General features: G+C 40.8%; 2 protein-coding genes across 5 annotated transcripts in view; both read right to left on the reverse strand.

Annotated features, from left to right (window-relative positions):
- sulf1 (sulfatase 1) overlaps positions 1–17,801 on the reverse strand; it is an 80,532-nt gene extending 62,731 nt beyond the window's left edge. For all 3 annotated transcript variants that reach the window (XM_012917871.4, XM_012917870.4, XM_076888129.1), the window contains exon 1: positions 17,540–17,801. The gene's annotated coding sequence lies outside the window, so the exon portion shown is untranslated. The remainder of the gene's footprint in view (positions 1–17,539) is intronic.
- Positions 17,802–21,380: 3,579 nt separating this feature from the next.
- The window catches only part of lg9h8orf34 (linkage group 9 C8orf34 homolog), a 72,148-nt gene continuing 67,368 nt past the window's right edge, over positions 21,381–26,160 (reverse strand). For both annotated transcript variants that reach the window (XM_004546635.3, XM_004546634.3), the window contains 2 exons: positions 22,852–22,890; positions 21,381–22,060 (listed from right to left, as the gene is read on the reverse strand). In XM_004546635.3, coding sequence (XP_004546692.1) covers positions 22,053–22,060; positions 22,852–22,890 — 47 coding nt within the window. In that variant the 3' untranslated portion in view covers positions 21,381–22,052. The remainder of the gene's footprint in view (positions 22,061–22,851; positions 22,891–26,160) is intronic.

The raw sequence follows: 26,160 nt of genomic DNA on the forward strand, positions 1-26,160 counted from the left end.
ACTTATGAAAGCATAAAATTCTGGGGAACAGCAAATTTATATGAAAGACTAACTGGATATTTTTGTTTGTAGAGTCTGTAAACAGGGGCGGATTTCAGAAAAGGAATGCTTTGTTCAGTCCTGAGCTATCCTTTGTACAGAATGACAGGATAAATCAAGTCACATGAATGCACACAAGTATACCTCTTTTGAACTTGGTGTACTTTGAGCACGCACCCAATATTTAATGAATTTCAGGTCGAGAACATTCCCCTCCTTCACATCTTTTCTGTCTGTATCTAAACGTTCTTTTTCACAGGACTCTATACAGAACTTTGCACTCTTACTGGTTCCATATGAATTACGAGGTAAGCAGCAACCAGATTAACCGATCATCAACAAGCATGACCACCTCTGTAAAAGCAGTTTTGGTACTTCTCTCTACAAAGAACAGGGCAGCATGTCTTAGGTTTGCAAAGTTGCATCTGTACAAACCACAAGAACAATATCCTCTGGACCAAAGGGAATATGTCTGGCTGTAATGTACGGCACCACATTTGGTGGAAACCAAGAACAGAATATCAACACAAACACTTCATACCAACTGTCAAATACGGTGGTGGAGGGGTGATGATTTGGGCTTGTTTGGCAGCCATAGGACTTAGTCACCTTGCAGTCACTGAGCTGAACATGAATTCCTAAATGTGAGGCCGCCGCTAAAGCGTGGCTAAAACTAGGTCGTGCAACAGAAAAATGATCCCACATCAGCAAATCTGCAACAAGAAAAGTGTTTCAGTGGCCAAGTCAAAGTCCAGACCTCAACTCAACTGACATGATGTGAAAGACTGATAAAGTCATGCAAACCTTAATTTATTGCTGCTTAAGGTGGCTCTACAAGCCACTGAATCATGAGGGTGTACTTCGTTTTTCACAGGACTTCATAGAGTCTTTCTTTTTCACGTCTATAAAGGTGAGATAATCGAGGTGCTGCCTATGTTGCTGTTGTAAAAAAAAAAAAAGGACCACAAATAGGTACTCCCATAATACATCTTATCGGCAGGTCATTATGACTAATCACACAATGAAGGATGTTAGCACTATAAACTAAACTTGTCTACATTAGCACAAATAGCAGTTTTGTGAAACTGTGGCTGCTGAGAATACTCAGGTATTTTCCACATTCTCACCTACAGCTTTTTACCACTTGAGCTAATTAAAACAGTTTATAGGTCTACAGACAAAGTATGTAGTTGTGAATGGATAAACATGATGAACACATAAAACACAGAAAGAACCTTTGCTATGCCTCAAACATATGAACAACAGCCATCTATAATCTCTAACTTAGCAGACAGTCTAGGTCAATAACATAGTATAAAAGACTCAACACCTAACAAAAACAACCCTTGAATGCTTACCAAATGCCCTGCAATTTTCCACTCACATTTCCACTACAAGAGACAAGGGATTTCAGTTGTGAGAGGAGTTTGGGTTTATGGGCACTCCCTGAGGATGCATAGGAGCATAACAGTTTACTTTAGCACATTCTCTGGGGGTTAACTTCAAAAATACTGTTCAGACAGACATAAATCCAATGAGTGCATTGTAAAGTACCAAAAAACAAATAACACATTTAACACAAGGTATGCAAGTGCCACACATGAGTGGGTCAATCAACCCAACAGGATGCCATCCATCTTTATGCCCAAGCTTTACAGAGAATAAAGGCATGCTCACTTAAACATTCCTGGTTGTTCAACGAGGTATTCAGGACTTCAAGTCAAGCATGTTTCTCACACTATTAAATTTTCCAAGAATGTCCTTCAGAGCAGACGGCAATAAAGAGAGATGCGGAAAAGTGTGGCCCTTAAGACAGAGCTATATTCAGTCTGATTTTCAGAGAAGCCAGGTGACGTCTAGCTTTTTGAGACTAATTCCCTTAAAGCTGGAAACAGCAGAGGATCTGTTAGCGCTGTGACAGGGATATGATTCTGTATAAAACATGGAGGAGAACAGGAAATTCCCGGAGAAAGTCTTGAGACGACCATTGTCTCACAGTCAGTGAACTGGAGAGCATCTGTGCCTCACCTACCCCTAACCTCTCCAAGCCAGGTCAAACTCAAAGACAACAGGCTGCCAAATTAGCATTTTATAGCTGTGGGTTGTAAAGGAGGTGCAGCAGAGAACAAGGTAGGAGGAGGAGAAGATGGTGGGAAAGAGGAAGCAAGGGCTTTGAAAAAATACAGTAATGACAGGAACTGTCATTCACACTGTTGTAAAGCTCACTGTAAATTAAATAAATGGATAATAAAGGAAAAACTGTTCACAGAGGAAGTAGAATCTGGTTAGTTAAGGGTCAAGGTCAGTAATTTTTAACAGCATATGAAAGCCATATCCTTAAGAAATAGGATGGGTTAAGTTGTCAATATGTATGGAGGAGGTCAGGAGAGAGTATGACCGTGATCCCAAACCCACTGCCAGTGCATTGCTATCATCATAGATTGGTCTCCCCAGAGCCCAGACCTCAACATCATTGACGTTGTGTGGGATCATCTCGACAGAAAACAACAAAAGGCAGCCAACGCCCAAAGAAGAGCTTTGAATATCCTTCAAGAAGCCTGGAGAACTCTTCCTGAAGACTACTTAAAGAAATTATACAATCTTGCCTAAGATAGTTTAGGCTGGTTTGAAGAATAGAGGTGGTCATGATAAATATTAACTTTCAAGCTTGTTAGAATTGGCTAAATTGTCCAAAATGTATGTTTGGAGATTATTTCACGAAGTAAAACAGTAAAAATAAGTCACTGATAAGAGTTGCAATAGACCTGAAAGTTATTTCCAAACAGCTTAGACCAGGAATCATCAAACACTAACACACTGAAAGTAAAGCACACCAACCTGGTATCTTACTGGAACTGATCAGACAGGACTGCATTACAAGAAGGCATTGCAGGCTCCAGTAACAGACAAATCAAAGCAAACCTCCTCACCCATACTACAGCATATACAGTGCACTCCTGCTGAGATAGTCTGACTGCCAAATATCTCGAGAGCTGTGGGAAAGAAAACTCAGTTGAGTTGAGAGAAGAAAGGTTTTCCACATCAAGATGTCTTTGAAATGTCCAACAAAGATAAGCAGAGCATGGTGATAAATTATGATGCGAGACAGTGGCTCACACGGAAGACCCCCCACCTGCACTCCATCCCCCCAAAAATCCCTTCCTTCTCCTATTAACTGAAGACAATACGAAAGGGAGCATCAAGTTTTTCCCTATTGAAACCAGCTGTACGAGCAGTAGTAATATCTCTAATCCTAAAATCTCAAATGAGTCCATATAAACCCGATCACAAATCTGTAAGGGGGCATATAACATATAACATATAGTTCTATGGCACAAGACGTTTACAAAAAGAAAACACACCCAATCGTGCCGTGTGTTAGAGGTCTCTCAATCAGTGACAGCAGGTTTATTTTAACAGTGTAGATGAAACATGTGCACGATCTTTGTCAACACTAGTGAGAAAAGTGTTTTTTCAGCTGTTTGAAACTTGTCATTTTATTTTTTTTAAAAGTGGTCAAATAAAGGAGAATTTATTATGACTAAAATAGAAATAGGCTGGCTCTCAAAAACTGTAGTTTACTATACTATAGTATACTATATAAAATATCCAGAAATGAATTACAGGTTTTTGAGAAATACACCATTAAAAAGATACAATATATCTACTGAAACCAAGACCACCAGAAAAAGCAGTTAAACTGGGAGTTCACTTCTTTTTCCTTTGCAACCACCTGTGCATACATCTTAAAATTTTTGCACTCATTAACACATACAGAGCTTAAAAATATCATTTTCAGTAGCACAACAGGGCGAAGTCAGTTGATCTGAGGTGGCGGTGTTTGTATAAATTTAGAAGGACAAGTCCCTGTTGATCCCACCACACCCACTGGTTTCCTCTGTGAAAGGTAAATAACAGCAGGACAGAGATCATTCTGACTGCAGCGCTCCTTGACCGCTAATGCAAACACACGCACAACCGTCAGCTCGGCAAGTTGTGCAGCTACCCACTCTCCCTCTCATCTGAGGACGTACTCATCACCTTCCCCCGCACAATCTGACTTCCTCCATTTTGCAAGCCCGATAAACAAACACACCAAATGCTAACATTGCATAACCCAAGCAGCGACCCTAGCCAAATGTCACCTCTATACACACACACACATGCACTTGGCACATCCTCCACACTGAGGGGGAAGAGATGTAACTGCTTCACAAGCTCTGATTTGAGCGTTCATAAATTTGCTCATCATTCAATATATGTGTCACTGCTTTTTTTCTCCCCCTCCCCTCCTTGCCCTGATTTCCATCTTTCCCCTTCACTTTTTTGGCCAACAGGTCCTTCCATCTGTTAGCCAGCTGGTGGAAGACGAGGATGGTGGGAGAGTGTGGGGTGGAGGGGGTTGCTCCACCCGTATTTTTGCTACTCTCCACGGTTTTAACTTTCTCACACTAACTAATGACTCTCCTGTTGGTCCCACTAGGGCTTGACCCAGCGCCGGGTATACCTCCCTGCAGGATGTTACATCCGGGGCACAGACAAACCTGCGCTGAATAGAGAGTGAAGTAACAAATCACTAACATAATACTTCCAGTTCAGAGGGTTCGCATAATAAATGCAGAGACCGAATATGTGGAAATTATAATCTTAGAGCACTGGGACTCCGCTTGTAGCACGGCGCATACACCTATATGCCTCAGATTAACACACTTTAAGTGGTTAATGCAAAAATACAGTGTGTAACATACTGTGAAGTTAAATCATCACTATAAAATATTCCTTTTTTTTTTTTTTTTTTTTTTACCATCAAAGTACCATCAGGGTGTACACCCCACCCCTGGCGTCGTTGCCCACCTCTCAAGGTTAAATACACGTAGACATTGAGGGCTAGCAGGAGGGACTATGCGCTTACCTGCTGCTCTCTGGCATGTAGCTCCATGCCCTCCTGGGTTTTAAATGCACCTTAGAACACACATGCATCAACACTACAATGAGCGGGTGGAGGGAGGTTTGGAATCCTCTCTCACCCCCGTTCTCTGCGACCTGCTGGAGCGGGGGGGGCTAGGAGGAGGAGTTGGCTGTCCGACTGCGGTCTGGAGTGTGGGGCCTCCCTGCTGCTGCGGAGTCGGGGCGGTCTGCCTCCCCCCACCGCAGGGAAAAGGGTAACACCACCTGGGTCTGGGTGCAGTTCCCCCTACAGGGGTAAGGGTACCTAGACCCGGTTTGTAGAGTACGCTTGGGGAGTGTGATCGTGTGTACAGCGTCTCTTTATGTCTGTCTCCACGTTGGTTGAGTGTGGAGTAAGTGCATATGAGAGCATGAAGGTGGGAATGGATGTTTGTATATGTGTGTGCCTGTATTTCTGTGTCTATATGTCAGGTTGGGTGTCAGGCGCCACCTCTCTGGGGACATCTCAGGCCCTCCAAGGTTTGGAGGCCTATCTCCCCCTACCACCACTTCCCCTGCCGGTGGCAGACTCCCTCAGGTGTCGGTGCGTTGGTGGTTCTTTGTGTCCGGGGGTGGGCGTCCTGGTACACACCGGCTCACTCCTTGGCAGCCGCTTATCGGGGCCTGGAGCCTGGGGCTCGCTCGGGCCACTTCGGAGGCGGGGTGACCCCGGCCTCTCGGCCTGGGGCTCGGTCACTCAGGCACGGCTGGCTGCCGGCGGAGCTCACGGGCGCGTCACTGCAACTCCCCCTGGCTTCTGCTCCGCGGCTGCTGAGTGAGCCCTCATCTGGGACTCTCCTCAGCTCTTTCTGGGACAGTGGGACATCATCAAGGACTCCAGTCACCCCAGCCATAAACTGTTCAGACTGCTTCCATCAGGAAGGAGGTTCTGCAGCATGCGGTCCCGTACCAGCAGACTGAGAGACAGCTTCTTCCATCAGGCCATCAGACTGCTGAACACGTCATAGACACCTCAGCTTCACTACTGGAACTTCAACATTATGCACTCCACACTGTATATAAATGCCACTTGTTTTGCACATATTCAACTCTGTATATTTTATTTATTTTATTATTACTATTATTATTATTATTATTATTATTATTTTTTTTTTTTACTATTTAATTTGTAAAAATGTGTATACACACACACATACACACACACACACACACACACACACACACACACACACACACACGTAGGAAAATATTTAGTATACACATCCAGAAATGCATACACTATTATATATTGTACATATATTTATTAGTTTCAGGTTGGCCATTCTTGTATTTTGCTCGTTTGTGTTGTTGTGTTTGCACATCTCTGTTGCTTGTGGGGCTCGCACACAAGAATTTCACTCGCATGTGCTGTGCCAGTGTGCCTGCACATGTGATGTGACAATAAAAGTGATTTGATTCGATTTGATTTGGCGTGGCTGCCCCTCTGTTGGTCTTCCTTGGTCTCTTGTGTTCTGGGGGCCTCTGGATGTCTGGAGTTTTGATCTTCTCCATACCTGCTTCATGCCCTGGAGGACGGGGCTGTGGCCCCCCCACACCCTCTAGCAGATCATTACATGAAGGAACCTTTAAAAAAAAAAAAAAACAAGCGCGTCCATGCTCACAGGTGTACACACGGGTGCTCACACACACAAACTACACCCTTTTTGGCTCCTACCTCAAAGCACACTGTGTTCTGTTGATCTTATGTGCTGCACAATAATGTTTAATATTTAGTATTTACTGTCATATTCCCATATATCATTGTGATGCTGTTTATTCTATTACTCTTGTTCTCTTCTGCTTGTTTTCTTTTTTCTTTCTCAGCAGGTGATCCAGGTGATTGATATATGCTTTTTTTATTTCTTTTTCTTTTTCTGCTCATTCTGTTGGTTTTTGTTTTTTGCCCTTCTTCCCCGTCCCTCTTCTCAGCTGTTTCTCTTTCCCTCTTTCTTTCTCCCCTTCTTTCCCCCAGTCAAGTCTGTCCCGTATTCAGTAAGTGAAAATAAAATAAACAATAAAAGGTGAATCAAATGGACCATTACGGCAAGGCTGGGATGGTCAATTTGGTAAAGTAAATCCATTGGGCATCTTTCTTTGCCTTTAGACAACAATTCTGATGGCAAAAGAGCCAAACGGGACAGGCAAACAAAAAACAAAAAACAAAACAAACAAAAAAAACTATAAAATATTCCTAACTCACTGAAGAAGACATTTTCTTTTACTTGTGTTTGCGAAGAGAAAAGAAAATTACCATAACATGATAAATAAAGTGATTAAAAATATTTGAAATGGTTTATTGTTCTTTTTCTTAATCTGCTAATTTGTTAGCTTTTTAATAGTTCAAAAGACCAATAAAAGACACTGGCAGTGTAAAGATAAGAGTACGTATGCTTCTTATTCTCTTAGTCTTGTTTCTGATTTGAAACACTTCCAATACAACCATCAGGTCTGATTAGCCTCTCCTACTGTAAAGCCTAAAGCAGGAAACAGTCTGGCTGAATAGAAGCTATTGAGCTAAGCCTGCGTGTCAAAATGTTTCACTCGTCAATTTTCTTCCTCCTCGTCTTCACTCTGCTCTTACCCTCGGCCTCTCTGACAGACAGGTTCAGGGCAGGTCTGGGGTTGACAACATGTAACCTGACCCCGCATAGTGCTCTCACCCCCTCTCTAATGATCTTGGCCCCTTCCCATTCCTAATGTTGGTTTAACCTGATGTTAATATGCCCGCTCTGTGCTACTGAAACAAAGTTCTGTTCCACTATGCCTAATGAACGTCTAGCCTCGGTCACCTCCGCTGTCAAATAGAGTTTTAAGTAGCACCGTCTTAAACAAGAAAGACTACTTTCGTACATCTGTAGCCACATGTGTTATTGCAGCCATGGGGGAGATATTGAGTGAACTACAGTGATTATATCTCTGACAACTGGCTGATTTCTGGCTTATTTTTATAATCAGGAGAGGGAGAATTTTCGCTCAGGATTTGATTAGATCCTTGTTGTCTTTCTAGATCTATTCAAACATTTATTCTTGACTCTTAATCTAAACACTAAAGAAAGGACGCTCTGAAAAAAGCCTGTCTGTTCTTAGCTTTACTTGTTCAGCTGATCTATTTGTCACTTGATGGGCGCATGTGTAGAAATCCAAAGAATTCAAATACTGAATTTAAATTCGTATTGATGTGTAACCCTAATTTTAGCTCAACGTTGGTTTCTTGTAACACTATCACAACAATGAGAGACACAGCTGGCAACTGTTTGGGGTCAGACAAACTTTACTCCCTAGCACCCTCTTGAAATGTGGCAACTGCTGTGAATGCAACAGCCTCTTATTAAATGTCTAATGGACACCTTTCAGTACCTGAGGAGTCCTTCAAAAGCTCTCAATAGATCCACAAGGAGTATAATAACCTCTGTCTAGCAATAAAACTCAAGATTGGCTGTAAGCTGCAATCAGTCTATTATGAACGGGTTTGATTTGAATAAGAAATGCTGGTGCAATTCAAGAAAAGAAAAAGAAAGACAGAGGCAATATGTTTTTGGTCTTTTCACAGTTCACTGCGAGCCAAATCCTTCAATCATGCCCCTCACCTACAGGGCTGCATATTAACCTACAATTTAGCTAACTGGCTTAATTGATAGGTGTATTCTCAGAAGGTGAAAAAGTAGGAACAGGTTTTTAATGTTATAATTTGTATCTCCAAAAGCCTTTGTTATCCAATGACAATGTATTTCTTTACCACACTCAACAGTGTCAATTACAGTAAAGTCAGGGTTTGCCTAAGGCAGGACCAAAGCACCTGTTAAAGGATTCATTGGTCTTACATCTTAATCATTTCAATGGGGCAATGTCATGTTGTGTCAAACTGGTTTCTGGATCACTTGTTTTGCTTTGCTTGCAAAGTTTGAATATTGAACTGAATGCAAGCACTTGTCAAGCGAACTGTATCGTGCAAAGAATGTTAAGAGGGCGGAAGATAAAAATGAAGGAAGAGGTGGTCATTAAGGTTTCAAGTCTCAGGCATTTGTGAACTTTGATGATACTTGGCTTGCTTTGTGAATCTGCACAATGTGTTTTGTGGGTAGTCTAGCTGTTATTACCCCCCACCAGTTACCTCAAACTCCAGGCAAACCCATGATTAAGTGTTAACACAATGCATAGGTCAGTCCTGTCTAAACATCAGGAAGCAGCTGCTGTTATTTGGACTGAGGGTTACTTAATATTGTTTCGTTTTTTCATTTTAGCTCCACTGTTTGTGATAAATAAGTGGAAACCAGATTGCCAAACACAAATATTAACTTAAATATCAATCAAATAGTGATCCTTGCATGTATTCAAAGGCATTTAACTACAATTTTAACCATAAATGGAGAAATAAAACATAAACATGACAAAATCAGAACACAAACAACAACACAAAGAGACTCCTGATCATACTACAAGACCAACAACCCGACTTGTGTCAGTTGCTCGTTCTGTCCAAGTAGCGCATTACCAGAAGCAATTCCAGGCTGGGACTGCCTTTAAAACTTCACTGACCTTTCACCCCTGGTTGTGCTACACCTGTTAGCAAGTATCAGTTCCATGTGCGATCCATGCCACCCACCCCCACGCCAATTTTACCCTCATTATAGGATAAGATCCTGACTTTTGTGAACTCAATTACTTAGAAGAAAAGTTCATGGTGCACAGGAATTATTTGCAGACTGCTCCTTTAAATGTTAAATTCATTTTAACCAAGGGCAAATGAGGCAATGACTTGAACTGAAGCTATTTCCTCTTTCCATGAGGTTGCCCTTAGGTGTGTTTCTTGAATGCAATTCCTGAGTGCATGTCGTTTCCATTTTTTAAAAAAAGTGCTGCTGTTCTGTGACTATCTCCACAGTATCACAGCTCCAGAAGTGCATGTAGAGCATGTAGAGAAACAATTCCAGATGATTTCTTAAGTCCAGGCTTTGAAGTTTTATGATACTGCCTCAGAGGGCAAATCCCAGACTCGCCCAAGTTGCATCAGACAACTATGGTGCAGACCACGATTTGCTATCACTCTACCACATGTTCTAGACACATAGTTGACCAAAAATGTGTTTTCTGACCCAAAGTCATTAGTGGAAGAACAACATGATGACAGCATGAATCATTCGCTTTATACTGACCTCATCCTAACAACCTCCCCCCGCTTTCACTGCCCGTCTCTTACGTCCTATTCAAACTATCTTTGGTGAAAGCCCTAAGTCTTCCCCTCATTCAATAAAATGCCTGTGCATTTCAGCTGGGGTTTCCATGTCTCTCCAAACACAGAGGGGCTAGGTCAGAAGAAAAGTCCACCAAAGAAAAATCCATTCTGTGTCCTCAGCCATTCGGCAGGTCAGGACATGAGCAAACAGCATGCTTTCACCACCCTGGCAACTCTTTTCACTTCACACTGGCAAACTCCTGGAGTCCACACACACACACGAATCAAAGTTCTTGACAGCAAACCCAACACCCTCTCATGAACTGAGAGATAAACGCTTTCGTAGTCACAACCAGAAAAAGACTTCCGGGCTCTTTGTGACACTGGTAGCAAAGCCGTCTGGGAAACTTGAAGGCTCTGACAGTTTCTAAACATTGCAGAGATCTATGGACCGCAGCATTTTGAGAAACAGATTGTTTAAAGAGCAAGCTTTAAACTATGGTGCAATGAGAATGTATTTGACATTAGCATATGGTAATCATTGACCAAACATAAGGATCTAGCTTATTTTTCAAAGGCTTTAAGATACTTTCATGAAGTGCATTCAATTCAATTAAATGAGTATGATCCACGCAAAGTTGCGTTGTTAAGAAGGAAAAGCACCTTTAGAAACACACAGAAGCTTGTGCCGATTAAAAATATTTAAATAAATGTGCCAGAAATTTCACAGAACAGGTGTAAAGTTTGTAAGTGGTCATTACACTTCACAACTGTTTTTTCCTTTTCTGTTTTTTCCCCAATTCAAAGGCTGCCTCCTGCTCAGTTCAAAGCATTATTCCTCTTTCAATTACATGTCACACAGACACAGAGCAAAGCGATGGGAAAATTCAGTTCTCAATTGGGGAGTTTGCTTGGACAGATTGGACAAATATTTCTTTTATGTGGTCGTATCCACGCCTCAGTTCTGCCCTGACAGCCACAGAAGAGGGAGTGAACAATTCAAACTGCACTACATTATGGGCTGGGTGGCTGCTCCATCCAAGACACATGGCTGTCTCAGCAGCTGCCTGTTTGTTTACACTTCACTGCTAGCCTTAGGTATCAATTAGGTTTATGGGGACAAGGAGGCTAATAGTACAACATGGACTGAATTCAGATTACTGACAACACTGAACGGAGAAGGCACGACGATGACAAAAGAATTTAACAATGTACTCTAATGAAAAACATGATGGCTAAGAATATGGTTTGATGTTATAAATTCAAGCCCAAATTTCATCTAGAAAGATTATTGTATTTGACATCAGTTAGGCCAGTTTTAAATGTCAAGTCAGTTTAGAAAAGAAAAAAAAATCACTTCCCTGGAACAAATAACTCCTACTTTTCACTCCAAACCAAACTCCAGCCACAGGAAGACAACTTTGAATGTCTTTCTTCACCATATGGGCCCATCTAAAGAGTCTAAGGCTTTGTAATAGCACACCAACTGCAAGGACAAACAGCAGCCCAGACCACATGCTCCTGTAAATCAAGCCCAGCCTGCGGTCTTCGGTGTCAACATCTGACATCCAGCACTAAAGGATAGGTGATATCATCATAATCACTGCATAGTAATGCATCATAGGCTGTTCAGCGAAGCACAAAGCCTTGTCCTGAGGAAGGGAAAAAAAACAACAAAAAAACCCCCAAACATTGTAGATGTGTCAAACTTTTGAGAGCTCGCCAAGAAATGTCTTTGCAAATTCACACCACTGAATCGCAAGTACCAACGGTCCTTTATAATTTCCCTTGTTAAAATTCACATTTGTTTGGCACAAGTGATCCTTTTTGATAACCGATTAAATGATCTATTGTGTATAATAATTGTTTTTGATGTATTAGACCCTTGAAATTTGTTTAAAAGTTTGCAATTTCCTAAAGCTCAATTTAAAAGGAAAAAAGAACAACAGCCAACCACCCACAACATCTCTACATATAAAAACAGATTATGAATTGAGCCAGACTGAAGGTTAAGATGGAGTTTCCGACCCACTAGACTTATCAGCAGAAACACTTTTGGGGAGGAGGCTATCCAGCAACATCATCTGTGCCCTCTTGTGGATGGATGGCACAGTTCACAAACCTTGACTCCAAGCATCTACTAGCTAATCTGAGTCAAAAAGACCACAGCTCCTGGCAAGACACATTCATCAACAGCGATTCCAACCCCCTCTTATTTCTCTACACGTCTTTTTTTTTTTTTTCCTCCCTCAAAACTGTTGGCAAGACCCAGACCCCTCTCAGCATGAAATACATCAGAGTAACTGGTATCAGCCCCAAACCCCTTATTGTTTGGCCTTGACTTGAAAGACTATTAAACTTCAGTGCGCTATATCCATAAACTTAAGTCCAACTATGAGCTAAACTTGTCACTGACATCATGGAGGAACAGTAAAATTGCTTGGTTATCAGTGATTTCCTTTTATTCGTTCACCGGTCTTTCTTTAAAATGAGCCAAAGCCAAATATCAAAAGCAATCGGGGAATTATACAGGCAGCTTCTGCCCTATGACATGAAGCAGGAGACAAAGGAGGACTCAGAGTGCTGATCCCGTAATGGGAACCATTAGAAAGGAGAACAGAGAACAGAATAGTCGGTACACAGGAGTCATCAACTGTGATTAAAAATCGTTTATGGCTCATGTTCAGTCTCAGGACTGAATAATTTGATAAATCTCTCTTTTAAGTTGTTAATGCCCACTTGAGAGAATCTAAAGAAGAGGATCATCATCAAGCAGTGGTTAAGTGATTTTTAAAGGTTGTAAATGATAAAGTGGGCAGACCTCTTGGTACTTAGGACTGGTGGATGTGCCTATTATACAGTCGTGTGTTTTTTTAAATGTACAATGGTAAGTGCAGAGTTGCTTTGGATTAAAAAAGAAGCAGATTTGTTCTTTCTCTTACCCAATAAATCCTTTTTATTCTCTTGTTCGTTCTTGTGCCGACACCAATGAGATCATTTACTATTACATCTGCTCTCAAGCCTACAGTATAGTACATATTGTATAGATCACACTTGTGGGTTACAGAATTTTACAACATTGTACTTTTTTTTTTTCACCTACAGTTTTAAATCTTTATGGTCTCTACTTAATCGGAGGCTAAACACTGTGTGGCTGCAAAACGAATCCAAAGTCAGTGTTTGAGGTAGCCTACCTGCTGCGTAATCTTTTAAGGCAAAATTTTCTTTCAAGTCACTTCTATCCCTGGGGTTTCAAATCACTTACTGAGGTTTCAGACCTGTTTAGTTTGAATAAATATTACATTTATAACCCCCAAGATTAAAAAAAGCCCCAAATCAAAACAAGATTTAAGCCTGCCTTTTGATGAAAAAATACATTGGGACAGCTGGTATGAACATCAAATCGTTCTTTGTTCAAAATCATGAAACTGAAACCCAGAAACTGGAAAGCGCTTTGTGCCGCCAGAGCAAAAACACTTATGAGTCAGACAGAATTTCACCGCGTGCTGGGGATTCATCTTCTTTGTATCTTGATACTAACAACATCCAAAGCAAATCATGACAAACTTCATCACAACAAATGTGACTGGTTCCTGTTCCAGTATGTCCATCGTGTTCCAATTCAGCAAAACCTAGCTAACGTATCATGACCCCTGAATAATTTCATTTTGCACTGCATTGCTGGGAAGTTGACATCAGACTCTTGGCAGGATAAGCCTTTGATGAGGGGAAACGGCGTCATCTTGATGATCGGGAATGCAAAGAACCAAACACTTCCAATGTTACTCACTTAGTGACAATTAATCTTTGCCATTTGTCCTGCTGTTACCTACAAGCCAGTGACCCTGAATTGCAGATGAATGAGTGTGAATGCACTGGATGCACAAGAAGGAAATAATTTAAAACAAAACAACAGCAAAAAAAAAAAAAGGTAAATCATTCACTACTCGCTTGAAAGTAAAGGAACGAAGAAAGGGGAGCGAAGGCAGCAGGTGTAGTGCAGCTTTTTGGCATTATTACAGACATTTTCTGTCCTCCTGTGGTCAGGCGTTCACAAATTTACGAACAGAGCTAATCACGCAGCTAACCCTCATCTGACCAGCCGGCAGCATCATTTATTCCTGCTCCACCCTTTTCCTGCATGGGAAATCATTCCACGGAGAGCTGATAAAATAACAGGAACACTACAAAAGAGCCCTTATTACCAAATCAAATGATTACCAGCTGTGACAGCACGGCCAATATTGTTTTTTTATCTTCTGAGTCAGTCAGCATGTCTATCCATGTCATCACAGCAAAAATCTGATCCCTGAGACCACAAAGGCAGTTTTAAGTACTTTAGAAAGTATCTGGACAGACAAAGTCTTTGTAGACAGTTGTGTCAACATTGCACTGTAACAATGCAACAGAGCTTGACAGATGTGCAGCTGAAGATGAAGGTGCAATGAGACTGGGTATATGAGCACTTAGTAGAGGCCGTCAGTGGTAAGGGACAAGGAGGTCTGCGCCTCCTTCCCATTTTATGATTCTGTCAAGCTGTCTTTTGCATTTGCAGCGTATTTTCAATGTGGAAACACAGCAGCAACAGAGGAAAATAGCAAATGTGTCAGGATGTGTCAGGGCTTCCAGTGTAACTACATCAGGGGTAAGTCCTCCGTCTTCATGCTTGGCCAACATTTACAGTTTGAATGCAGATATCGATGTATGCAAATGAATAGATGTGCGACTCCTCACATGAGGGATCCTAATCTAATGTACAAACATAATACCTGGAATTTTTTCTTGGCTCACAACAGGCTTTTCAGAACAGTATGAAAGTAAAGGCAATTAATGTGTTTTGACAGAATATTACCATGCATATTACTAATATTTATGAACATCCGATAAATAAAAAGTTCAGTATCATTTCAACCGATAACTTACTCCCTACAGTACATGGATCTTAAGTGTTACAAAAATCATCAGAGAAGGAGCCAAGACAAAAAATATTCTGTGAGTAATACTTCCAACGCTGTAATTTCCAGAAATCAAAATAAATACTCCTGCACGGGAAATGGACCGTCAAATATTGTTTAAGAATACAACTTTCATACGGCAGTTTACAGTTGGTTTTTTTGAGTGTAGACATAAATCAGGCTGCAGATGTGTCCAAAGTGATTAAAAAAAAGGTCTCGAGTTTACAAAAACAGTCACTTCTCATTATACAAAAGGCCACATTATTTATGGACCTGACAGTTCATCCCAAAATCTCTCCTGCTGACATCCTAAATATTTATCTCCTCACATCAGCAAAGGAACACAGAAACATGACAATGGCTTGACTTCAAGACAAATACAATTAGCATCTCAGTCAAGATGATGGTTTTGATCGTATGGGATTGGCAGTGGAGTATCATATGGACATGGAAACATGAGTGCAAAGCATCTGGATTAAGATAACCAATCTCAGCTCTTTTATCCTCAGACTTGTTCGCTGCTTCTTACAGAGTTCCATTTAAAAAGAAAAAGAAAATTGAAGTTTTAATTATAATAAACAGCCTGTCCGACCCCCAAACTCCCTTCTGTTTTTATTCCTTCAAGAGTCATTGTATCTGAAAAGAATTATAATTGCACAATTTTGTATGCCGTGACATTTTCTGAGATGGTTATTGCTCCGTGGAAACCTTTTATTGTAGCAAGTGGCGATGCACCAATCTGTCAGCCATCTGCCTGTCTGCAAACAGGATGACATTTACCAAAGGCAGTGGTAATATGCTAAAAAATACTGTGACAGAGACCTAAAGGACTTGAATAATGAAGAAAAAGGGAAATGCATACCAAAAAGTAAACAAACAACCAGAAAAATAAAATACTGACACTGGCCAAATAGTTATTTTAAACACCGACCCAAGCAGAAGGTTTGGATTAATGGGAGAAAACGCAAAAAAGCAAAAGTACCCTGCAGACAATTAGAACAAAGCACCATGAGAACGTGTAATAAATCACAGCTTGAGTAAAAAACACCATGTGCAAGCTCAATAAATTCACTGCAACTTTATATGTAAATGAAAACACAAAAGAGAAAGGAGCAGAAGGGATTGTTTGAGAGCATGATAGTGAAATGAAACCCAAGTATGATTTAACCGAGGCACTGAAGGTGATTTTCCTTAGCCTAAGGGAGCTTTGGTGGCTACCTACTGTCAACTACCACAACAGAAGGCGATATTCTATTTCAGTCCACCCCAAACATTTCCAGCACACTGTGCACCATCACACCATGATTTTAACCCTGTATTTGAAAGACTAATAACACTAAAGCTAGCACAAAGATTTCCTTGACCCAGAGACAGACGCTGAGTTTGGATGATTCATCTGATCCAGGTCTAAGCCTCACCCACCACAAAGCCTGGCAGTGTGTAACACACACACACACACACACACACACACACACACACACACACACAGACAGAGCTTTTGAAAAGATCTCCAAACATCTGGATACTGACCACATCACGGTCAGGGAGAAGAATCATAAATTTGTCTGCGAGAAAGAAAAGGAGAGATATAGACATGACAGCTCAGACTACTGTTCTCACATAGTGAGGTTTCACAATTCAGCCATAGCAGTCTACAGGGGTACTCTCAGGGCTCCAGAGCCTGTGATTCTTATGGAGATTTGACGGAAAAAGCCTCACGCTCAGCCAGAGATCACAACAGGATTTCTGTTTATCCATCCACTTTGTAATCCCTCACTAGTCCATCTGGATTTTCTTTTAAACAGCATTAAATACATGTTGTTCCAGTGGACCCGTGCACGCATTTACAAATCCTGATAGGGATCTTTTTTTTTTTCAGACACACTAAAGGAGATGAGTCACTTCCATGTCGTTAATCATTAAAATTAAGATCGCAATACCGGAAGAAAAAGAAAAAGCTCGTTAAACTAATGTCTCTGCTATCATTTGTAGCTGTTGAGCGTGGGTGCCAATAATCTGCCACGGCAGAGCAGCTGTAAACGTTAGGAAAACTGCCGAGCTAGAAACAACATCGCACTTGTTTAATACAGGCTGTATGTCCTTCAACGCACCAGGAGCCCGGCCAAACCTAACAGCCTCAACTATCCACACAACAATGATAGATATCTTCTGGTTTACATTGTTGGGCTAAGGATGGTCAACGGTTTCATTCTGCTGCCTGGGGTAATAGCTGAAAATTAAATACTGGGGTGATTTAAGATGTTCCGTACACACGTGGACATGCTGACAATCAAAGGACATGTGATTCCCCCGCAATAACAGATAGCCCACCGCCAAGCTGGAGGTATAAAACTTTTTTTTTAAAATAGCATTTATAAAAGCAAACGAATTAACCGACCAAACCACATAATTCAGCTGGACTTACCTTCAAACTTCATTTTGAACGTCGCTTTGTCTCATTTCTGATGCTAATCACGTTTCAAACTTTTTTTTTTTAGCTAATAACGTTTGAGGAACTGAGCTAAGTTAACTCAAATACACAATATTTATTCAAATGAAATGATAAAGAATGATATTTTGAAGTAACATCCTTGTTTTGAGCGTATTTCGAGACAGTTTGGAAAAACGAAGACGTGGTTTAGTGCAGCGGTCCCCAACCCCCGGGCCTCGGACCGGTACCGGTCCGTGAGTCGTTTAGTACCGGGCCGCGAGAGTTGAGGCTCAGGTGTTAAATGTATCGTTTTCAGGGTTTTTATCGGTTTTCAGCGTTATTTTGTTATCGTTTTTATCGTTAACTCGGTTTTCCTGGGTCTTTTCAGGTGTGTTATGAATAAATTCTCTTTTTTTCAGTACCGGTACTAGTTTTATTTTGTTGTATTTATCCGCGACACCTTAAAGGCCGGTCCGTGAAAATATTGTCGGGCATAAACCGGTCCGTGGCGCAAAAAAGGTTGGGGGACGCTGGTTTAGTGTCTGTCAACCATTTAATTAGATGCCAATGACCATTCCTTTGATTAGAAGCACGCGAAGAAAAATGCCGATGTGTATGATGTGGTTTTTTGTGTTGCTTATTGCTTGTTGTTCCTTGGAACCTGTACACATTCTAAACAGCTTTTAAATCAAAAATGATATAAACATTTAGATAATGTTACTCATACCTTTTAATCATTTGTTCTATTATATTCAGGGAGAAATGTGCCACATAATACTCAAGACAATGTACATTAAATAAAAAGATAAATAAAGCTTTGTTTATTGACTAATTTTAACCTAAATCTGTGTTATACTTAACAGTCATTGGGTACACCTGTTCATCCCCATGTTCAAGCAAATATCTAAGCAGCCATCATCTCTAGGGTTCTAGGGTGATCATATTTAGATTTCCAAAAAGAGGACACTTAGCCCAGTCATGAAGAATTTTAATAATACTGTCTGCTTAAAGAAAAGTTTTGTATATTTAAACGATGCCTTCTCTGTGCGGTTAATGAGTGGTAAAATTAAAAAATGTCATATAGGCTTTTACAAGTCAACAAGTGCAAAAAAAAGAGGATGTTTGGTCACCCTAGTTTACACAGAGAATGGTGTGAAAAGGAGAAAATACCCAGAAAGCAGCAGTTCTATGTGGGAAAATGCCTTTGTTGATGCCCAAAGCCAGAGGAGAACGGCCGGACTGCTTCGAGATGTTCTGCAGAAGAGCATCACTGAATGTACAGCATGTCGAACCTTGACGCAGCAGAAGACCACACCGGGTGTCACTCTTGTCAGCAAAGATCAGCATTGTTTGTATTGTAGTAAAAGTGCACCAATGTGCAAAACACTTCTGGCTGTGCGTGCAGAAACCAGAAGTCCTGTCAACAACATGTGAACTCATGTTCTGCTCTACAAACAATGATGGGTGCAGTCTTTTATTGCTTATTGTTTCTTTTACTGCAGCTAGGAAAGTTTATTGCTCTAAATTTTTAGAAAACAAAGCGAATTGGGCCTGCTTTAACGGGCCAAAACTCCTACCTCGGCTTCAAATGACAGCACTTCCATGCTGATGACAGACTCAAAGTAGTAAACAGTTAAAGAACAGCGGAGGCTGATTTTTATTAGTTCTGTGAGAACAGGCAGTTCACTTCAATGAACACAGAAAACAAAATCCAGATTGATGATTATGTTTTAAATTACAGTTACCATAAAAAGGACCCACATAAACCTCCCCGGGTGATTCTGCTGAGGAGTCCTCACAAAAAGGGTTTAATATGGAGCTTCTCCATAATTATAGCCTACCACGTGTAGCGGCAGTGTAGAATGAAGTACTAGCTACTTATGCAGATTTCGTCCTCTTCATGTGAAAGTTCAAAAAGTATATAATACGTTTATCTGTGGAAAACTCAAAAGCATTTAACGTAATTAGAACATTTCACAAACAGGAATTAAACACTGGTTTCCTTTCTCATAACACCAAAAGGCCTTACAGTTTAACCAACCTGCACACACACACTGTCCACAAAAAGTCATACCCAGTCTTTCTATACACATCGTTTTCCCCATGTCACACATTCTCATGATATTGGGACATTTCAAACAACAAATGACTCTATATGCCTTCAAAGCGTACCTCCCACCAACCATAGATTTATTTGTGCTGTACGTCAAGATAATTCCCAGTCTGTTCAGTTGTAAATTAGGACATGGGTCAGCCTGCTGACCATTGATGGTGGTCTGGATCTCACGGTAAGTACAGCGGTGGCTGTTGCTATGCCTGGGTGGCCCTTACAGTTGCTTTGGACCTGACGTATAAAGGCCTGCACAATATGCACACTTTAAGAAGATGCTGAGGGTTTCATATTCTGCAGAGAAGTATTAACGATAAGCAATTTGATCTCTCTCTGATTGTGCGGCATAAAACTGACAATCACAATCATCTTTGCGGTAAGCATAATATCATATAGCTACAATCTGAAATATGATACTACGCAGCGCGAGGGTGTGGGTAATTTTATGTACAGAGACATTGGCAAACACAAAAAGCAGAGGAGAAAGGATCAGAGTGCTTATTTTGTGCGACATCTGTGGCAGTAATTGAAGTCCTCATCTCTCAGAGTGTCTTGCCTTTTTCCAGAACTCCTCATGCCTTGAAATTTGGCTGTCACAAAACATGAAAGCCTGGAGGAGACACATGAACTCAAGAGAAAATATTGATAGTATAAACGGAGCTAACATGCCTGCGATCAGTGGAACAAGAACAGACAGCAGTCACATTCCCGAATGTTTTTCCAACATAGGGAAAATGGAATATGAAATACGAAAATTGAAATACACAAAGCGATACATTTCCCTTCTCTGTTAGGAAAATATTGTTTATGGTGTTATAAAGATTATATCAAGGCACCACTGTGAGTTAATTATGCCATGTCCTGAAATTTTTCCACAGATCTGCGAGAAACCACATCCTCTTTCCAAAGAGCACACAATGTGCTAGAATGCGCAGGGCATTAATTCACATGCCATGTTTTACAGGATGGGAGTTTTGAAGTGATTAGTCTTCTTACACATCCTTTTTACAGGAATCAGCCGTTGTGAAATGAGGCTGGAGATCTGAGTAGTTTGCAACCACATCCCGAGGGACAGACTCGAAAGCTGGCATTGCTCGGCGTACCTTACCGCAAAACTCAGTGGGGTTTGAGTGAAGGGATCAGACTGTCAGACTGAAGGCTGTGTCCGTGGTGCGCCTGTCTCTGGAGCTGACGTTGTCTGTGTTACTCTCAGACAGCCACAGTTTAACTAACAAGTGCCCAGGCAAACACAAGAGGCAGCGCGGTAAAAGGTCACGTCTCTGTGCAGAACCTCCATGTACGTAAGAGACGCAAAGTTAAACGCTGGGGAAAAGATGGGGGAAAGACTGGATTAAACCAGGACTTCATTATTACACGTTAGGTTTAGAGTTAATCTCTATGCACCACTGGAGGTCCTTGCACAAGGAACAGGCTGCATCTGGCCCAACTTTTCAAAGGTTGTCATGCATGGCACACAAAAAGTACGCAAAGTACGGCTATGAATATAGTGGATGTTATCCTTCATTTCTGTGGACTCATATTTGGTGGAATTTTTAGGACCGTTTAAGTATCATAAGAGTTTAATGACTCACTACGAGGATGTGTGTACTCTCCTTTTTTCTTTTTTGTTTAAGGATTGATTTGGAAGGAGTAAAACTAAAATTCTTTCCTGGAGTTTATAAGAACTCGTTCAACCTGATGATGGGGACAATGAGGCGTGTTGTATTACAAAATTCTCCCAAGCGCCTCATCCGTTGAGGCCAAGTTGTTTTTGTTTCTTTTCATTTTGGCTTATTTCTGGGGAAATTTTTGAACAAAACTGCCTCGAGCTTTAGGGGGTAAAAACTCCTCTTTCAGTGCTTTTCCCCCCTCCCAGGTTGAAATTCAGAAAGCGCTAAATAAAAATAGCAGAACAAGGTGTGTTACACTGGGGTAGAAAATAGAACAAGTGCACCAAATCAATATAACAGCATTCCACGGATACCCTTCAGAACTTGCGTATCTTAAAAAAAACCCCACACAAAATCTTTCACCAGTGCATTTAATAAACACTATCCTAACATAGGTGTGCTGCCTTGACAGTGTGAATATGCCACAGGCCTAGAAAAAGTCTACCGACAACAAAATGCATCTGTTTGCTGGACTCCATGTAGAATTTCAGTAGCATGCTATAGAGCAAACAAAAATAAATGGCATATTTCATACTCTCAAGTCATATTTTCACATTTTTATCGTACAGTTACAGTACAATGTGTATGAAATATCTGTGAAAAAGTATACAATCTTTTTCTTTCCTATCTATGAATTATAAAAATAATTGTCTGTGTATTCACATATTCAAAATGTCCAGCGGTTTGCATAATAGTTTAATTGGATCAATGTCTCTGGTCTCCGTCACTATAGGCCTGTGAAAAATGAAAGACAAAAACATCAGTCTCCTAGAAACCAAAATCAGACACATTTAACCGCTAATAAGAATAATAACTGGGGCAATTACTTTGAAACAGCCGTTTAATATTTGAGCATGTCATGGACAAACGTGAGGTGGAAAATTAGACTTAGTGTTGCCCAGTGGAGGTTCCAGTGACCATATTTCACAATATAGAAGAGTTGTGGGAGAGCAGTGAGCTTTGAGTTTGGTTGCTGTGGCAATGCTCTGGCCTCTCTGATAGCCAAGCAGCAGCAGCAGCCTGTTCTCAGATCTGCCTCCAGACTGGCACACTGACACTGGGAGCTGTGGGCACCTCCGGAGCCACAAGAAGGAGAACCGCAGACAACCTCAAACCAGACAGACTTTCTCCTTCTCCCAAATGTTGACGCTGTGACTTGACGCTGTCTGCTGCGTGTAAACGCACAACCCAAGTGACTTAATGGAATTGGGCAACAGCGTCTCCACACACAGGCAGCCTCCGCCAATCGCATTTGAGAGCCGCTGTGCCCTCCATTTAGCCTGTGACTGTAACTGAATGGACCGTAAATGAAGGTGGAGGCTACCAACTCGCCCATTGGTAGTTGTTTGGGAAACATAATGTGGCTCTAAACATGAGCTCACTGACAGACGCTGAGGCTCTCTCAGTTTGAAGCAGTTACTTACAGCAGCAGAACTCTTGACATAGTTTGCAGGCGGTGGCAAAATTATGCAACACATTAGAGACTGTCTCTTAAGGTTAAAACATCTACCTGTTCAGATTCTCACCTGAAAACACGGATCTCTTATTGGCGTCTCGTGAACCACCTGCGAAAGAAACGAATAAATGTCACGCAGGACGACGGCTCTTATTTGAAGTTACAGTAATGCAATACAATAAACGTTTATAGGCATTTGTGGCTTTGACAAAAAAAAAGTATTAGCATGGTTCGTTTGAAATATCTTTTTATACAATGACTGACCCATAGTAGGTGTCACATTAAGCACTAGGCTGGCAGTGAGGTTGGCGTATTAGTGCTGAGCTCATTTAGCACCATTTACTGCACTACACTACACACACATGTAGACTCGGTTTCACAGGCTTGGGTTAAGTAAGTCTAGCCTTGGACTAAAAACCTTTTTCAGCAGAGATCCTCTCTGATTTTTATTCTTTTAGTCTAGGACTAACCACTCGGATAGAGTTTCTAAAGTAATCTCTATTCAAAATTACTATATTCTATATTATATTACTATAGTAATCTATATTCAAAATTATACACATGCAAGAAAATCAGAATTTTACTGGTATTGCACAAATTTATATATTGTCAAAGTGCAAGCTGCAACTAAGTTCATGGCCTGACACTACCCTATAACAAAACGTAAGAAAAATATCCATGCTTTTTTCCACCTGTCTAGCTTTATTTCGTTTTCCAATACTTCTCCTGGCTTCTCTGCAAATTTTATGACTTTTCAGTTTTTTTTATGATCATGCAAACTCTCGTAGTCTAAAACTTTAACTATAGCTTTACACTAAACCTGTCAAACTCTAGCCGACAGCTATTTTTGCTTAGTACAAAGAATGAAAATAAGAGGTAAAACCCTTGCTTACTAATATTTTTCATGTGTCAGATTTTGCACACAAACAGCCAAAATGACAGGACCCAATTTAGCTTTAGCCGTGTTAGCAGACGGAGACTTTAACCTGAATCAGAATCAGAAAGGGTTTTATTGCCAAATGTTGAGCGGGTTTACAACATTAGGAAATTGCTGCGGTGTTCAGTGCAAACATACTGTTATAAATACTGTTATAAATTAAGCTTAAATGGACATGAAAATAAAAATGAGAATAAGAATTAAAAGTGCTAAGTAGATAGATATATACATGATATATACATGAGTGCAGGTGGTGATCAGTGCCAAACATGGAATGATGCAGTGAACACAGCGTAGGGAAGCCTTTCTGTGTGGAGTTTGCTTCAGTCTGTTAGCTCTGTTCTAAACTGGTGACTTGTCCAGGGTGCACCCTGCATGTAACAGCTGTGATTAGATTCTAGGCACTTTGTGATGCTGAACCCGATAGGCAGAAGAAAATGGATGGATTTTAACCCAAAGTAGCCAGCTGCAGTTTCAGATTTAAGAGCAGCAAGATAGAAAGCATAATGAGCTATACTAAGGAGATGCATGTTGTTTTATATATGTAAATGAAGGTCACTGACTATGTCTCCATGTATGTAAACTATTTAGATCCAGTGACATGCACCCCATATTGAAAAACACATACAATGAGAGCACTTCAATTTGTTTTTATTTGAAAATGATTTGAAGCAATTCCTAAATAAGCAAACATTAGAAGTTTGCTTTGCCTCTTGCTTTGTTTATAGGCTGTGATTTTAAAAAATCTTTTTTTCCCCAATCGCATATTTAGCTGTCAGTGCAGCTGCTGTTTAACAGTATTATTTCATAGGTCAAAAAATTCCCAGGAAAAAAAAATTGGATAAAGAGCGCAAAAGTGCTCTCTGAAAACAATTTTAATGCCTTGCACTGACTAATACAATCGCTCACATGCACATACGCAAATGCACACAAACCAGATTTCAGTGAACAGTCCCAGTGGGTCCTCTCTCACGCCAGAAAGTGCTTTGTCACGTCTTGTGGCTCTTTTTCTCTGTCAGTCTCCCTCTCCCCTGTCTGAGCCACGTCTAATTCAATATGCGGTTCATATCCTTTCTCAGCATTGCCATTACTACTGCCAAGACTTAGAGCAGACCCCCAGGGGCTATTAGGAAAATCCATCCATTTATTGTGCAAGATACACATTTGGCAAAACAACGGCCCTCTAGAGGAACTTGTCAGAAGAGTTATATTTCCATGTGACAACCATTCGCCTGCTTGATCTTTTGTTTGACTGGAATTCTTGTTTCATAGCATCAATGAAAGCGGTCTTTTTAAGTCCCACATGCACTTAATTTTCACTTTGTGTAGCTGATGATTCTTTGTTTGCTGAGAAAACAGGGCTTAGTTATTTTCAGAGCGTTGTCTTTTATCATTTAACTCATTCAGAAATTGGAAGCGTCTTATTTTTGGCTAAGCAGTCACAGGACCTCAGCGTGCCAGTGTTGGTCTGCAGCGCTCTGTACATCCAGCACATTGGTCCACTTCAAGAAGCTTTGACAAATACAACAAAGGATAGCGTGAGATTTGGTTTGAGCACTTGATCAGGTTGTAATTGTGGAAACATGTTGGATGGCCCAAAAGGAAAAGATTTCATCGAATTTTGTCTGATTTTTAATGATCCAAGGAGAATTTATCATAATGCTTTAAATATACTGGGCATATTCATGTTTCCCCAGAGGATGAATCTCTCAGTTTGCATGGGATATTTCATGATTTACTCATTTATTTGTTCGTTTCATGCGCTGTTAGGAAATCTTCAGAGAGCATATTCATGCTCTCAGTGACATAAACCCTACTGATTTTGTCTTGACCGTGTCGCCTTATGTCAGTGCCTGTATTGGAATAAGTATCAGAATGTCTTACTGAGTGGCTTTATAGTATAGCCCAACTTAAAGGTCCCAAATCCATTTGCGGTTACTTCAGGAAGGGCATCAAATCAAAAATGCAGGGCTACCCGCTGTGGTGACCCCTTGGGAATAATTGCGCAGCCAAAAATAAAGTCTTCTACTGATAAGGCTGTTATAACATTTGAAGCATTTCAGTCCAGTCCATTTATATTTCTGATACAGCAGACCTGCAGGAATATGTAATGTTTACATGACTGATTTGTCATTTAATGCAGCTACAATAACTTAAAAGTCTCTCAGGACCTAAGACATTTATCCATATGTTAATCAGTCATAAGGCAGTATAAATCTGACAGTTTCTTAGCGGATCACAGTGAATTGAAAAGTACTTAGTTTCACTCCGGCGAGCATGTGATTATCAGACCATACCACCACATGCACTCATTTGATTTATGGACCAGAACTTTCAAGGAGGTCTGATTTAATTCTGCCATGTTCAAAGCCAGAGTAACACACTGCACCGCATCCAAGCCAGGCCATTACTTTGACTCGATTTATGACTTTTTAAGCAAAA

The sequence above is a fragment of the Maylandia zebra genome, linkage group LG9, assembly GCF_041146795.1.
Source record: "Maylandia zebra isolate NMK-2024a linkage group LG9, Mzebra_GT3a, whole genome shotgun sequence".
Classification (NCBI taxonomy): Eukaryota; Metazoa; Chordata; class Actinopteri; order Cichliformes; family Cichlidae; genus Maylandia; species Maylandia zebra.